Source organism: Cryptomeria japonica, chromosome 3 (assembly GCF_030272615.1).
Source record: "Cryptomeria japonica chromosome 3, Sugi_1.0, whole genome shotgun sequence".
Lineage (NCBI taxonomy): Eukaryota > Viridiplantae > Streptophyta > Pinopsida > Cupressales > Cupressaceae > Cryptomeria > Cryptomeria japonica.
The window spans coordinates 380,633,117-380,650,819 of NC_081407.1; the positions used below are offsets into that span (position 1 = coordinate 380,633,117).

The 17,703-nt window shown below is 33.7% G+C and overlaps 1 protein-coding gene across 1 annotated transcript; it reads left to right on the forward strand.

Annotated features, from left to right (window-relative positions):
• Positions 1 to 1,270: 1,270 nt before the first annotated feature.
• On the forward strand, positions 1,271 to 3,831 carry LOC131044717 (G-type lectin S-receptor-like serine/threonine-protein kinase At2g19130). Its single transcript, XM_057978108.2, has one exon. It carries the CDS (start codon positions 1,271 to 1,273, stop codon positions 3,629 to 3,631), a length of 2,361 nt encoding a protein of 786 aa, XP_057834091.2. The 3' UTR covers positions 3,632 to 3,831.
• The last annotated feature ends 13,872 nt before the right edge of the window (positions 3,832 to 17,703 follow it).

Here is a 17,703-nt window from a genome sequence, read left to right on the forward strand (position 1 = left end):
GTGTAGCTTCAATTTCAACATTTTATCAACAACTAAGCTATAGTGTTTACTTTATAAGAAAGTATATTCAAATAATTTTTAAATTTTTTTAAAAATTACAAACATAAAATTCACAAAAAAATATACATTTTATTAATTTATATCATTTCAAAATTCAAAACATATATTTCACTTTCTATTGATTCAATTTAAAAAGTTGAATTAGCATTGGCCATTTTCTTTATAAATGTGTGACACAACTTTATGCTTTTACCCTTAGTCTTAATCTTAATCGTGGTGTAGGATATCTTCGCTATATATATGACTAATTAATTGATACATGTCTCATAAAACATTGAGCCTAATATACCTTCACAAGAACTCTTCCTACATCATGACAACTATGACTTGTTACTCACAATTTTTTCATTGTGTCATTCTTTTGACATATACCTTAATTCAATAAAAAATATATTTTGGTTAAGGCTAAAATTGGATGGTCAACTTTGCAATTCAAGACAATAATTGTGATGATTATCTAATTATTTCATCCTTCCAAATGATAAGGCATATCTTATTTGAGAAAAAACATATAGTGTGTGTAACACTTTAGAATTCTGACAATATGAGGAAGAAAATTATTTGATTATGTTTTATGCTAAAAATACATAAATGAAACCATATGAGTCCCATTAAATTTAGGCCCTACTTGTGACAATGTACATGTTAGTTGAATTTGTTGACATATTTTTTCATGGAAAAAATTGGGAGACCATTAAGAAGTTTCACATGTACTAGGTATGATGTCCATAATACCTTGCAACATATCTCCTACAAAGGGACTTTGAGAAGATTTCCCATGTGTCCCTTTTTGAACAAAGACTTGTACCCATATCAAAATACACCTCTTGCAAACAAGGAGGTGGTGTACAATGTTAGTGTCACATCACTCTTACAAAAGGGGTGTGTTTAATATTGGTAGTAAAAATGTTTAGTAGGATATAACATGTTAAGGGGTGTGTTTAATATTTGAAGCCAATGTGTTATAGTGTTTACCACTACGACGACTGACTTTGAAAATGCGTTCAAATTAACTTGTCTGCCACGGATGATGTTTCTGAACCCTTTGAGACGCAACACAGGAGGGGCAAATTTTGACCCTCAATTTTGTTCTGCTTTGAATTGACTTTAACGGCATGGGAACTTTACCCATAAGTGGCCATTGAATTTTGTGCTGTGACCACCTTATAAGTTCTCTTGGAAACATATTAACGGCGTAGGAACTTTACCCATGGGAAAATTAGGCTTAAGCCTGCTTTTTGTAGCTACGATGTTTATACAACTGGAGTGTAATGGTTCTGCAGTCGAGGCTGGAGATACTCTTTCGTTAGGCGCCTCGCTTACTGGAAATCAGACAATCATTTCAAAGAATGGCACATTTGAGTTGGGATTCTTCACCCCAAATGGAAGCAACTGGTATATTGGCATCTGGTATGCTCAAATCCCAGAGAAGACGTATGTTTGGGTGGCTAACAGGGAGACTCCCGCCAGAAACCGGACAGGCGTTTTGAAGCTGTCAAGGGAAGGTAAACTGGTACTGTTCAATGCAGAGGGCGTATCTATTTGGTCAGTCAACACAACAAACAACGCCTCCCGGGCTGTGATATTGGACTCTGGTAATTTCTTATTGCTGAACAATGACAATAAATCTGGTACTGTTTGGCAGAGTTTCGACAATCCTGCAGATACCTGCTTGCCAGGGATGGTGTTCGGTGGACAGCAAAAGCTAGTCTCTTGGAAAAGCTCGTCGGATCCTGCTCCTGGGCTTTTTTCCTTACAGGTGGATCCGTCTGGGGCCAAACAACTGGTGCTGACATGGAATAATTCTGTACAGTATTGGGCGAGCGGGATTTGGGACGGCAAAATTTACAGTGGAGTTCCAGAAATTGCAGACAAACGTCTCGCCAATATGACTGTTGTAAGTAATAGCTCAGGTTTGTTTCAAAGTTATACGTTGATTCCTTCCTTCAAGGCACTCGTACGTTTCGTCGTCACTAAGTTCGGGCAAGTGCAAGTGTATGTATTCGATGGCGGTAAGTACTGGAGCATGATCTGGTCTGTACCTAGAGATGGATGTGCCGTACATGGTACCTGTGGTGCGTACGGAATCTGTTACTCCAATAATCTTCAGTTCTGCAGCTGCGGGGAAGGTTTCAAACCAGTAGATGATCGCGCCTGGGTTTCGCAAGATTGGGTGTCCAGTGGCTGTGTTCGGCAAACCCCGTTAAATTGTAGCACTGACGGATTCATCGACATTGGTGTCACTTTGCCGAATGATTTCGCTTCCTCATACCCTGCATCCTCAAAGAAAGATTGCCGGAAAGCCTGCCTCCGCAACTGCTCGTGCACCGCGTTTAGTTTCAGTCAGCCTTCAGGGCCATGCCAAATCTGGTGCGGAGATTTGCTAAACATGCGCAACTCTGCTCCATCAAAAAGCAATTCAAATGTCTTCATTCGGGTAGGTCCCAGTCAACTTTCTCCGAAACGCAAAACCACAATTCCTGTGGGCGTAGTGCTTGGTATTGTAGGTGCACTCACCCTTGCTCTGGGTATCTCTTCAATTTTAATTTGGCGTAGGTATCAGCAACGATCAATGGACACGCGTGCAGATTCCTCAGACTCTTTTCTCAGACTGTTTAGTTACAAGGAATTGAAAGTTGCAACAAGGAATTTCAGGTCTATTTTGGGGAGCGGAGGATTCGGGTCAGTGTTCAAAGGCTGTCTATCAGATGGTAGAGATGTAGCCGTTAAAAAAATGGTGGCGTCAACACAAGATGAGAAGCAATTTCGAGCAGAAATAAGTTCTCTAGGGAACATACAGCATGTGAATTTGGTCAGGCTTCAGGGGTTTTGTGCAGAAGGATCGAGACGGCTATTGGTTTATGATTACATGCCCAACGGTTCTCTAAGTTCCTTACTGTTCACCAGTGATTCCAAAAGTACACGGGAGGTACTTGACTGGAAGACCCGACTTGAAATCGCACTAGGCACTGCAAGAGGGTTACTTTACCTCCACGAAGAATGCCGAGATTACATCATTCACTGCGATGTTAAGCCTGAAAACATTCTGCTGGATGGTGATTTGTTACCGAAATTAGCTGATTTTGGGTTGGCAAAGCTTGTGGGTAGAGATTTTAGCCGTGTCCTGACCACTACAAGGGGAACGAGAGGATACTTGGCTCCAGAGTGGATCTCCGGTCTTCCCGTCACTACCAAGGTTGACGTCTATAGTTTTGGTATGACGCTCTTCGAAATCATTTCGGGGCGAAGAAATCTGGACTTAAACGTGCAAGATTCAAGAAAGTTTTACTTTCCCACATGGGCTGCAACTCAAATTTACCAGGGGAGAATAGTTAATATTGTGGAGGAGGGTGTTGCAGAGGAGGCAGACATGGAAGAGGTAAGAAGAGCATGTGCTGTAGCGTTGTTATGCATTCAAGAGAACGAGGAAGTGAGGCCAAGCATGAGGCAAGTGGTGCAGATGTTGGAAGGGAAGATGGAACCTCAAATTCTACATATTCCGAGCTCTGCGCTTAGGCCAGCACACCGAAGTGACACAAGCAGCTACAGTGATGGCAATGGTACTAATTAGAATAATGTAAGGGGATAATGCGTTCTAAAATGTAGAGGTAGATTATTGAAGCTTAAATGTTAGTTAATTATATTTCGTTTGTTTGGGTTGTGGGTTTGCTTTCCATTGGTTCCAGGTTCGATTATGAGGTTCAGATTTAAATGGTGTATGTGGTTTGTGGGCGATTGCGTACACCACAGGGGGACTAGTCCGCCTCTGCTTGCCACATCCTCTCTCCAACTTGGCAGTTTGTAAGACCAAGGTAAGGATTTGGTGGGGCGTTGGGCAGAGTTGGCATGACGATATGAGTGCATGGTCGGTCAAGTTACCAAAAAAAATATATATGTGTATGCAAATATTTTATGTAATAAAGATTAAATGCAATAAAAAAAAAGTTATAATTTTAGTTTTTATTTTTATTTTTAAATAATAAATAATATTGTATCTATTCAAAAATTAAAATTTTAATGAAGGTATATCTTTATTTTTATATTGTGTTTATTTTGAAAATATTATGTTTGTTTTGAGAATGTGAAGTCCAAAGATAGTTTAATCATTTTTTTCTTACTTCTCTTCATTGATTTGTTGCCTCTTCATATTTGAAGAGTTGAACATTTATATAAAAGGATGATTGGAGGTTGTGTATGTGTATGTGAAAATAGTAAATAAATATATTGTCGCGTTTTCTTGTGGAGGTAGCCTTTAATGGTAAACCTTGTCATTTGATGTGTTATGTGTGTATTTTGATCATCTTTGATTTTAATTTTATTATTTGATATTATTTTATCTACACTTTAAACTCAACAATTTATAATTAAATATGTCTACTTTGATATATAAATGTTTGTTAACTTTAAGGCAAAATATAAGACCTTTTGTTAATTCATGTCATTACATTCTATCTTTTCCCACCAACATAGAACTCCTTTATACATTAACTAAGTGAAATAGGCACATTGAAGTAGATTCTAGATAATTTATATACATAATTATAGTATTAGTATATATATCTTAAATACATCTATCTCGAATGCTCTAATTCGATCTATTTATGTAAGAAATATTTCATTTTGATTTATAATTATTTTATTTTCTTTATCTTGATTATTTCATTGTTCTTTCTATTTGAAGATCCATTTTTATATTTTTAATAATCATTTTGTTTACTAAAGAGTTATTTCAATTTGTTTTATTTGCTTAAAAATTGTTTTTAAGTGTTTGTGTTGAAAAAAAAAAAAAAACCATCAATCATTGTTTTGATATTTTTTAACTTTTTATTTGAAATAAAAGATATATAGTTATATACCACTTTTTAAAATTTTGATTTTATTGTTAAATAACTTTATAAAGTATATATGATGTTTAATATATACAATGGATTTATTGACATCAATACAAAAGATCTCTTAGTGTCAAAAATACATCTTAGCATAATTTAAATAAATTTATCAAATTCATTAATTAATTATTTTCTTGTTTGGTTATATATATAAGGGATGAGGTAATAAAAGGGAAAAAAATGAACCTAGGCTCTCAATTTAGCAAAAATTGTAACCACTAAACATGTTTTTGCTTCCTTTCAAATTAACAAGCTAACCTTTTTATATCGAAATATTGAGATGTACGTTTAATCCTATCGATAGGTGATGTTGTTTGATGTTTGGAAAAAAGGTTTGTGGATAGTAGTGCCATATCAAAAGTGGGTTTTGCTGACTGTTTCATGTGGGAGAAGTTATGGTGACCTAGGGATGGCTTTATGATCTAGGGATCGATGGTTGAAGTGATATTTTTCAAATAGATTTTTAATTTTTTTTAATTTGTAAGTGTTACTATTTTAATGCTTTTATTTTGACAATAGTCTATTCTACATTCATTAGATAAGGTTTACCGTAAGTGATCTTAGCATCTAGTTTTGGGTTTTCATCTTAAACAATTTACTATTTAAAAAACCCAAATTACACTATATGAGCATTATTTTTGCATATATTATAAGTTCATTAGTTTTTTCCATAAATTATACCAAAAAATAATTAAATCATATTTTCTTTCATAGATAATTGGTGTAGTCACAGTTAGGAGGGACCTCAATGAGATCTATCTAGACCGTGCAGCAAGAGTAATACACAACGAAAGCAAGACAAGGTGATGGAGGAAATACATAACCTATTGTTTATATCATGAAAATTGTTTACAATATGCTAGGAACATGTAGGCTACAAGATTCGGCTCATTGGCCTAATACAAACATGTTCAATTATAGTCTTGGTCAGTATCAGACCGCTTAATTTCAAGTTAGATCTTCTTGGTTCCAAAAAACTGGCTACTGCAAGCTAAATTACATTGATTTATACAGTCTAGAGGGATTCGCGTCAGCCCAAAAAGAATCAAATGTTGATGAACAAGATGAAATGTGTAAAACCACTAAGTCAGTCTCCGCCAATGAGAATCCTCTAGAAAATCAATACGATGAAGTGTAGACCAAAGGTAAGGTCGACCACATGCCAAGGAACTTAGGAACAATGCAATGAGGCTCCACAAGCAACATAAAGGATCCACAAGATTCGCCAATAATAGGATAGGTCCAAGCGGTTCTAGAGTTCTAAGCCAAAAAACTGTCTCAGAATTCGGAATCGATAACTTGCCTAAAAAAGATCCAAACATTCTACGGATTTGGGAAAAGGAAGATAATCATGTCCTCAATCAAAATATAGCTCCACTAGATCTAGTGAAAAAATGCAAGAAAATGCAGAAATAAATGCTAAACTGTAAAACAAGAAACAAACTAAAAAAGAAATATTTTTGGTTGATGCAAGATTGCTAAGAACTAGGGATGATCCTGCATCAATAATTTTTTTTAATTTCAACACTATTTTGATTGGGTACTCACTTTTAGCTATCCCATAAAATACTTGGATGGATGTAAATTGAATGGGTTCTATGATTTATACTCATTTATTTTCATATATCTATTGGCATTTTATGCTTCAGATGTCATTGCATTATATCTTTCTTTGAGTAAAAGTCTTCATTGTTACACAAAAAGTAAATTGTGGGGATTTTGTTAAAATATTCACATAGGCAAACATTTTTTTTCAATATGTGAGATCATGCATTATAAGGTGATGTAATTATGTCATGTCTTTGACCTTAACTAATAATTTTGCTTCTACCATAACCTCCTTTCTATAGAAACATTTCATGCACTTGAATTTTTGGTATTCATAAATATCATTCTGGGGCAACCTCCCATTGAATTCTTAAGTACAAAGTTATTGTAGAAGAGAAATGTGCAAATTATTTAATTTTTCTTTAATTAGTACATTCATTGACCCTACACTCCATTTATCACTCAAACATACTACTTTATCAAGTGATGGATAGTTGTTTTTGTTTCTCATCAATCTGGGTAAGTAGTGTTTGTTATGGTAATTTTTTAATCACATTATGATCTAGGGTTTAATAGTTAAAGTGATGTTTTTCAAATATATTTTTATCTTTTTATCTATATGTCATTGATGTGATAAGAGGATAGACAAGTTTTTATCTCACGTAAATAGTCATGTTGTTGTGTCAATTGTTTAAAAAGTGGTACTACTTCAGTACTTTTATTTAGATTATAGTCTATATTATATTTATTAGATAAGGTTTACTATAAGTGATCTTGGCATCTAGTTTTAGGTTTTCATCTTAAACATTTTATCATTTAAAAATTCAAGATTACAATAAATGGTCATTATTTTTGTATATATAATAGTTCTTCGGTATGTTCATAATTGTCATTTAAAAAAAATAAAAATTCTTTTATTGGCAAAATTTCTTAATTTTAGGACTATTTTGATTCGGTATTCATTTTTAACTATCCCATAACATACTTGGATATACACCAATTGATTGGGATCTATAATTTATACTTATTTTCTTCCATATTTATGTTGGTATTTTATGCTTCAAATGCCACTACATTATCCCACGGTTTGACTAAAATTTTCTATTGTTACACAAAGAGTAAATAATAGGAAATTTTTAAATTTTTAAATTATTCAAACATGAAAACTTTTTTTCAATATGTGAGAACATTCATAATAAAGTGATGTAATTGTGCCACACCTTTGACCTTAATTAATAATGTGGCTTCTACAATAACCGTCCTTCTACATAAATGATTATTAATTTTCATGAACTTGAATTTTTTTAGCATTTATAATTATTTCATATAGATCATCTCCCTAGCATTCTTAAGGACAAGGTTACTATAGTAAGCAAATGCACAAATCATTGGTACTTTTCCTTCTTAGTTTATGCCACTTTTTATAAGGTTATATGTAGATAGTCTTAACATTTTATTTATTTGATTTAACACATTATTTAACCTTAGATTTTATTCATCTCTGAAACATAATAATTTATCTTTGTTCAAATTAGTCTTAGTTATTATATTATAACCTCCTTTACCCAACTCAAGTTGGCTGGGCAACCTTGACCTAGTTATTTACACTTCTACAATAGTCTTAAAACCCACTTCAAATTAAATATATTGTGATCCTAGGATGACTCGACTTAACATTATTATAATCCATCAACATGCAAGCTATAAAAGCTTACATAAATGTACAAGGACTTGTATAAAAGTTAATATCACCCTATAGTGTCGTAAATTGTATCCATTTACAATTTCACACTTAGTTTGGACCCACTTTGGTGGTTGTGCCTAGCTTGTACCTATTTTATGTCTGAGTATGCTTAGTTTGAGACCGTTTCTAGAAACTTGATGCATTCCCTATTTACAACCTATTTCACAGCTCAAAATTATAGGACTGGGGTGTTGGGTGCCCTTATCTAGGTAGTGTGTCCCCAAATTTTGAAATACAAATGTTAACTTTGTAAATAATGGTCCCAAAAAAGATATTCAAGAAGGTGTAAGTTGCATATAAATACAAATCTTTCTCTCATTTCAAACTCCTAAGAACATATACATCCTCCAAGTATAATAAAGCAATATAATTGAGCACAAATTTATAATCAAGGAGAAAGGAATTCAAACATACATCTTTTTTTACAACAATCATGATCAACCACAATGTGTTTCTTCATTATGAAAGCATGTATTAATATCTCCTAGAAAAATGAAGCATTGTGTGATAATTCATGCCATTGGTTTCATATTTGAGGTAATATTTTTCAATTTAAGCATTTCCACTATTGTTTACACTCTTTTCTCCCTAGGAAAAGCTCTCTTTTTACATTTCCTTTAGCTATTGTGGAGGTGGGAGCACCAATACATGGTTTGTCTTAGGCAAGGCCTTAAAAAATGCAACCTTTATTTCCCATTTTGTGTGCGTGTAGGTTTAGATCCGACTATGAAATAGGTACAAGAGTATAGAGAATATTGTTATAAGTTTAGAGAAAGTTTGAACAAATGAAAACCCAAGGACTAGGGTGCCCAATAATCATGTTTGGTACTTTTTGATTGAAATTAGGAGAGACGGACATACAAAACCTCTTGACTATGAGTCTTCTCCTTTTTTTCAAATACAGGGACCTTAGACCAGGGTGCTCAGCACTTTAAACTCTATTTTGTAGATCTAAGTTCCTTTATATAGCTTATTTCCAAATTTGGCTTACTTTGTTAGCTTTTTGTTCTATAATAAATACTATTATTGTTAAAATCCTTTATTTTGTCATCATTAAACCCTAGGTTACATATCAATCTCAATTCCATTGCAACAAATAAATAGAATTCTAAGTGTTTAGCTCTCCTATTAGGACTATAGCTAAACATAACTTGTGTTCCAATGCTATGCTATAGAAGTTTTATATCTTAGTTTACTTTCATAGGCCTACGATCTCATTTTCATACATATCATTGTGGTGAACCTAATGTGCTTCATAACTTCTAATTTTCATTTACAAATATAAAATGTTAGCATATCTTAGATTTGATTACTTGCATATAACTCTTATTTGGAGGCATTCTTATTCTAAAATTCATTTTTTATGATCTTGCATTTTAGTTCATATCACTTAATTAATTAATTAATCACATCTTTGTAATTACATATCACTTAATTAATTGGTTGATAAATTATATCATTCTCATTTAATATTACATAAGCAATAAATTTTATGAGATAAACCAAAGCATTAAAAACATAACCCAATTTCCCCTCTCTTTTCTTATATATTGCTTTCTAGGAACAAGTATGTCTTTTTGAGAATAATTTACCAACTCACGACTTCACATGTTTTAACTAGTAATGGTGTTGAGCCTAAGTTACATGTTGACTTGTTCCCACCAAGAAACTCAAGAGATATTCCTTTAATCCAATAGACATCTTGCTTAACATATACCTAAAAAATAATTCCCTCATGATTCTCATTATAAGGATGACCCTTCAATTCATGTTTCTTACAAACAATTGAAGAAACTAGACAAGGAATTAGAAGGCCTTTAACAATTTGTGAGTACATAGCACTTAGCTAGAGAGGTGGTCCCCTTGATTCAACTTCTAAGGAAATCAAAAGTTGATCAAATTAAGAACATGAAGTCAAATACCATTGATCAAATTAAAATTATTTATTTTTGATAATTTTATTTACAATTCCATATGTTGTATTAATCTCAAAGATAAATGTAGATATCTTTCAACAGTTAAACAATAATTAAATTATATAAAACATAACAAATGGCCCTCTAAAAAAAGATAAATTTTAATTGTAGAAACAAATATGGACTTGTGTTATGAGAGAATAACTAGAAAATAATTGGCAATGGGATATACAATGAGTGGGATCCTAAGCAATGGAGGCAACAATATTGGATTTTGTAGGTCAAGCGATGAAACAAACTATGTTGAGAGTGGATTGGAGAATGAAGGTACCGATGGAGAGGCACCCTTTGAGAATGTTAAGGTTGTGGCCAGTCTGGTTCCTTGGAATCAAGGATAGAAGCATTTAGATAAAGTTATATTATTTTTTCTTGTTTCTTGGTAGTAGCTCTATAGAAAGAGAAGATGATGTAGAGGCCAAAGTCAATTATCATAGTGGGTTTGATGATGAGACACTTTGAGATCTCCTTAGTGATGGATGGAGGTGAGGAGGAGTAGGCTATAGAAATGGATGAGGTTGCTTCATTGTTGATGATTTTTATAATGGGTTCCCCTTAGTCTGAGTTAGCATTTTAGGCAACTTTAGGGGTAGTTTAGATATGCCTTTGGCCTATCTATGTGGGGGCTTTTGTTGGCTAAATCTTGAAAGTTATTACTCTTGATTTCCCCCTCGTGCTAGCCTCTGATGATGCCTTGTTGGACATGTACTTAGAGGAGGCTATTTTCTTCTCTCATGTGCCCTATCCCAATGTAATGTTGGTGGTTGTTTTTATGGATATTCAAGTGATGAATTTGAGGAGCTTTTGGACCATTGGTTACTCCCATAGAGTGATGAGGAGGTTAATTCACTATTAGGTTTTATTTTGGAGGGTGCCCCTCAGATAGAGATAGCTATCCAATGAAATTTGGGGTAGGTTACATGTGCCTTTAGAGCATCTATATGGGGGCTTAAGCTTCCTTGTAAATCTTAGAAGTTCTTTTTTTCCCCCTTGTGTTGAACTCTATCCTTTCATCTCTATTGTTGATCATGTTTATGATAGATGTGGTTGATGTGTCTTATTTTGGTGTTATCATGGGTAAGAAGTCTCCTGATGTTTAGGTAAATATAGCTAAAGGTCTCTTTTTTGGTTTGCCAAGGTGTCTATAGGGTTGTTGTGAGAAGGCTATCACTGCCTAAATCCTAGATATTACATGGCTTCTCCTTTAGAGATGAAATCCTCTCTTGTGGGTGTTGCTAGGGTATGAAGTTTGTGTTGGTTCAAAGTGGTTTCTTTCATTCTTTTTTTGATGGCCTATGAAAGAGATATCTTACTACCCAGATGTATAACTCTAATGTTATTTTTTTATCTTGCCTCTAACAAATTTTCTTTATTGTAGTTTTCAACATTATTCTTAGATTTACTGCTTCTCTTTTGTAGCTAAATTCAACACTTGCATGTGTGGCTATGGTCTTTATTTTGTGTTGGATAGAAGGGGTTTCTATACCTTGTGTTGATGTCCTATATAAGAAGTCTCTAATTTCCTAGATGTATATTTATATTGTTGTTTTCTTCAAGTCTTTGGAAAGATGTTATGTTGTTTTTAACTTTGTTCTTCTCTTTATGTTGTTGATTGCTAGTCTCTGTCTCACTCTTTGTGAGACTTGTCTTATTTGCCTCTTGGATATTCATTTCCTCTTAGGCTAAGGTTGTTATCTTTTTCTTTTCTCTAGTCAAAAGGGCCTTCATATTTTCCTTACTTTTGTCTTGTTGGTTTATGGCTACTTGAAGCCATGATATTGCTCATGGGTGTGTGCAAGAAGTTGAGTCCACTTTTTGGCCAAAAAGTGTAAGTGTTTTCCTCATTTTTTAGAATTTATCCTAATTGACCTAAAACATTGAAGCACTTAAAGATTGAATCTTTAAAAAGTTAGTAATATGAAATGTAATTCTCAAAGTCTAGTAATAAGACAATACATATAGTCAATATGTTATAAGACTAGATCTCAGATAATCAATACATATAATCAATATGTTATAAGACTAAATCTCACAACCACAAGCATCATAAGAACAATAAGATCCCGCCCAACTAAATTCTTGAATGTGAAAGTGACATTATGAACCTAAAAATTTTTGAACAATTGACATGATATGAATATTTTAGCTTTTTAAGCTAAAAGTATGATATTTTCAACATGAATTGTAATGTATCCATGATATTTTTAAATTTTACACAATCAGTAAATATAGAACAAAAATGACCAAACTCTTTCCCCCCTCCACAACCCCCTTGAAATGCAAGTCATGCCTAGTATACATGCCATAATCCGCTCATAAAATAATTAAGAAAGGAAAGAGACAATCCACAAAATCAATATGTTATAAGACTAAATATTATAACCACAAGTATCGTAATAACAATAAGACCTCACCCAACTAAATTCTTGAATGTGAAAGTGATATTATGAAACTAAAACTCTTGAACAACTAACATGATATGACTATTTTACCTTTTTAAGTTAAAAGTATGATATTTTAAACATTAATTGTAATGTATCCATGACATTTTCAAATTTTCTACAACTAGCATTAATATAGAACAAAGTGACCAAACTCTTTTTCCCCTCCACAACCCCCTTGACATGTAAGTCATGCCTACTATACGTGCCATAATTTGCTCATTAAAAAATAAAGAAAGGAAGGAGACAATACACAAAATCAATATGTTATAAGACTAAATATTATAACCACAAGTATCATAAGAATAATAAGGCCTCACCCAACTAAATTCTTGAATGTGAAAGTGATATTACAAACCTAAAACTTTTGAACAACTGACATGATATGACTATTTTACCTTTTTGAGTTAAAAGTATGATATTTTAAACATAAATTGTAATGTATCCATGATATTTTTAAAAATCTATTTTTCTCCTCCACAACCCCCTTGACATGTAGGTCATGGCTACTATACACACCCTAATATGCTCATTAGAAAAATAAAGGAAGGAAAGAGACAATACATATAATCAATATGTTATAAGACTAAATCTCATATCACAAGTATCAAAAGAACGATAAGACCCCACCATTTTGAGATTTGGTTAGCACTCCATGGCAAAATGTAGCCAACAAGAAAAGAAAAGAAATTTTTTATATTTTTATTTTCTACAGAATTGAATGGCTAGCTTATACTCATCAAGAAATAAGAGTTGTGTTTCTTAAGCACCCGATTTCGATTATAACAACTATGACTGAGATATATTAAAATTATTCTATGCTTCACATAATGTGTAGGCATCGAAAAAAAATGATATGACTATTTGACCTTTTCAAGTTAAAAGTATGGCATTTTCTTAATTTATAACATAAATTTTAATGTATTCCTAAAAGTGAACCATGTAGCTTTAATTGTGTTGCATCGATGATATTTTCAAATTTTCTGCTAGTAATGAATATAGACCAAAATGACCATACTCTTTTTCTCCTCCATGACCTGCTTCATACTATACACGACATAATCTATCCATTAAAAAAAAAAGAAAAAAGAAACAATATATATATAGAATCAAATATATTATAATACTAAATCTTATAACTACAAATATGATAGGAACAATAAGGCCCCACCTATCCATTGAACCTGTCCCCTACTCTAAAGGAAAAGGCGTTTTGATATTTGCTCAGCACTCCATGAAAAAATGTAGCCAACAAGTAAAGATTTTTTTTTTAATTGTCTACAGAATTGAATGGCTATGCTCATCAAGCACTCTATCTCGATTATTATTAGAACTATGACCTCTATCCATTATATATATATTCAAATATATTGTAAGACTAAATTTTATAACTACAAATATGATAGGAACAATAAGACCTCACCTATCCATTGACCCCATCCCCTATTCTAAAGGAAAAGACATTTTTTATATGTGCTCAACATTCCATGAAAAAACGTAGTCAACAAGCAATCAACAAATAAAGAATTTTTTTAATTTTCTACTTAATTGAAAGTCTATGTTCATCAAGCACTCTATCTCAATTATTATTACAAATATGACCTCTATCCATATATATGACTAAATCTTATAACTACAAATATGATAGGAACAATAAGACCCCACCTATCCACCTATCCATTGACCCCATCCCCTACTCTAAAGGAAAAGACAACATTCCATAAAAAATTAGTCAATTGAATGGATGTGCTCATCAAGCACTCTATCACGATTATCATTACACTATGACTAAGATATCATAACATTAGTGGACAAGAGAAACATGTGGACCGTCCCATTTGGACTGTGAAATGAAACCCAATAGTTATTCTCTCCTCAGTGACTATAAGAAAACCAATAATTCTCCAAGCTCTTCATTGGCGACTGAGAAATTTAAGTCTAATTGCATTTATTGCCTTGATTTTATTAGTATTGAGTGAAGTGAAGGGGAACTTCTATCACCTCTTCACGAACAGCTACCAACATCCATAAAATATTTGGTTGTATGATTCATTCAACTTCGCATGCATAGAATTGAACCTTGACGCATTCATCTAAACTAACAAGGAACAAACTATAATAGATATGTCTTGGCCCACCATACTCTAGAAAAGAAACTGGAAATCAATGGAGAGATGATGCTATTAGTAGAGCTACGTTAGTCTAGCTAACACCTACAAGTAAATAAAACACTAAATGCACAAGGAATAAGCTAAGGGAATATTTCATAGATTTTCATGATGATCAACTTATAATAGAAGATTCAATTCATAGTGTAAGGGATGTCAATTAGGGGAAAGGAGTCAGTAGTGGACATAGGACCAATAACCATCATCTTTTTGTCAACCTTAACCCCTATTAGTAGACAGAGTAGGAGCCAAAAAAAATGGTAATGGAAGGTCCATTAATAAATATCACATGGACCAATAGTGGTGCAATTTTTAGATTTTTTGACCATAATTAGCTCATTACTGGGACATTTGTGCACCACTACTAGGGTGTTTGTCCACTACTACTGGCTATTTTGAGTTATCTACTATTGGTGCAAAGGTGATCATGTATTGGACCACACTTTGAAATGTGTATTTTTTGACCTTTGTGCACATAATGAATTCCACAGCATGCATCGCTACTACCCACATGCCAAAACAATAGCTTTAAGTAGTTAAGTCACATACGGAGAGAACAAAAAAAAATCATTGAAATTGGATGAACTGTTTAGGAGCTTAAGATGTGCGAAGTTAGCTATGGAGACTACTGGCTCCTTTCCCCTAGAATAGTTACTGTTTGTAGGATGTAGGCATGCAACCAAGTAACTAAGAGTCTCAAATAAATTCATCTATGTAAGCTTGGTTTAGAAGATAGATTGAAATGGAAACATTCTAACACTAACACTAGCCCTTTAAGGATAGTTTAGGTGGGTACAAAGAAACTAGGTCCTGTCAACTATGTCTAAAGTGGTGCCCAAATATAAAAGACTCACATAAAATGGAGAAAGGTGAAAATCCTATGGAAATATACTTCCCTTCAAAAAAAAAAAGAATGGATATGTAAAGGACACAACACAAAAAGGTCTTGAGAAGTTGAACTCTCTAAATGTTGTTCAATTATTCCAATTAATGTTCTACTAGAAAGAATATTCAAATGCTTTCAGAAAAACATCTCTGAAATCTCATGTAATCAAAAGTGTTAGAACTATGGGAACTTTCTAGTTATGGATTTATTTTCCTCTAGTCAAGTCCTTAGGTGAAATGGTGCATAGGATTTGGATCAATGATTGAGGATAATGTCTAAGATGATGTATGGGTATGTGCACAAAGATGGTGGTCACCTAAAAAAATATATGAAAAAACAAGCAGCGCGTACACGGTATTAAAATTTGAAATCACCACGTTCGGGTTTAGGTCCATTGTCCCCGAGCCTAAAGCAAAGATACTGCGTACGTGGTGTTTTTAGGAAAGTGACCGTGTACACGGTTTTTAGTCCTTAAAAACTGCGTACGCGGTACCTGTCAAAAAAAGTTTTTTTAAAAATGACTAGGTCATATTTTCCCTGCGATTGCAACCATTTTTTCTTCATTTTCCCCACAAAACCGCGAACGGGCTCCCACATTTCTCCACCAAATGCTATAGATCAAGGTTAGTTTTGCTTAACTTTTGTTTTTCTTTCTCATTTATTCAATTTTTTTTACATTTTGAATTTAATTTTGTTTATTTTGATTAGGTTTTTCTGATAATCCACAACAACAACAACAAGATGCACCTCTTGAAAACCCCAAACAAAACCCACAAGATACACCTCCAGCTCCTCCTTTTGACCGTACACCTGATACACAGGAGCAATTGATTAATCAGTTAGGGCAAAACATATCTAAAATAAATAGACTGATTAATAAATTATAAACATCTGAGCTTGAGCATCATAAATCCCTTGCCACTAGCCTAGATACATTATCTAGTGGTGTCACAACCATTTCCACACAAATTACAAAATGGGGAAACTTTAGGGGTATGTGTCGTCAATACTATGCTAGTGGGTTATCATACGAGGGAGTGAAAAACAAAAATATTAGTAATCAACAAATTTGTGCCCTTTTTGTTGATCGTAAAACTAGTCAATCATTACCTCTTAATGCAAAGATGTTTCTCATACATTGGTGTACCAATGTGCAGATGAAGAATCATTTTTGGCAGAGGTGGTGGATGGTCTTTGATGATCCACCTTGTAATAATTATGAGGTGCCATTGTACTTTTTTAGAAAAGTATACTCTGAGTTTGTCCTCAATGTGCGGCCAAACTATTTTGACATGAGAGAACTTTCCATGGTAGAGGTGGCGGCTCTGCCCAAGATAGACCTAGAGCCCATAAGCGATTAGCCCCAGAGAGTTGCCAGCCCCTAGCACCCAAACCCAAGGTGCATCAGGCCATCCCAATAGAGATGAAAGATTCGATGGAGCTACAAACTCTTTAGGAAGCCACAACATTGACTAGTGCCATCATCCAGCATGGGACATAGTTAGCACACCCTCTTTTACTAGATGATGAGCCATTAGTTGCTCCAGGTGGCGACAAAAAGCCCATTCAGCATGTGTGTGTCAATTTCTTGAGGATATGCACAGGGACAGATGATGAGGTTGTTGCAGATGGATCCACATCTCATTTGTGCACGATTTGTGGGAGTAGATGTCAGACTCGCACGGTTGAGGATGTGGAGCTGACAGACGAGTTGATGGACAAATCAGCCGCAAACATAGGTGTGTTGATTTGAATTCATAGCATTTTATTTATCAGTCACTTTAAATTTGTAATTACATAAATGAATTTTCATTTATACATCCATTTAAATTGATACAAATAAGATGCATTTCAGGATGCAGCTACAATATCCCATACTCCTCCCGTAGTTACTACAGCTGCAACTTCGACGCCTGAGGTATAAATTTTGTAACATGTTAAAATAGAATAGTAACTTTTAATTCAAAGCAATTACAAGATATAATAACTATCTT

What these genes read in the sequence shown, in the direction of transcription:
- LOC131044717 (XM_057978108.2), top strand. Translation starts at nt 1,271, where the DNA reads ATGGGAAAATTAGGCTTAAGCCTGCTTTTTGTAGCTACGATGTTTATA.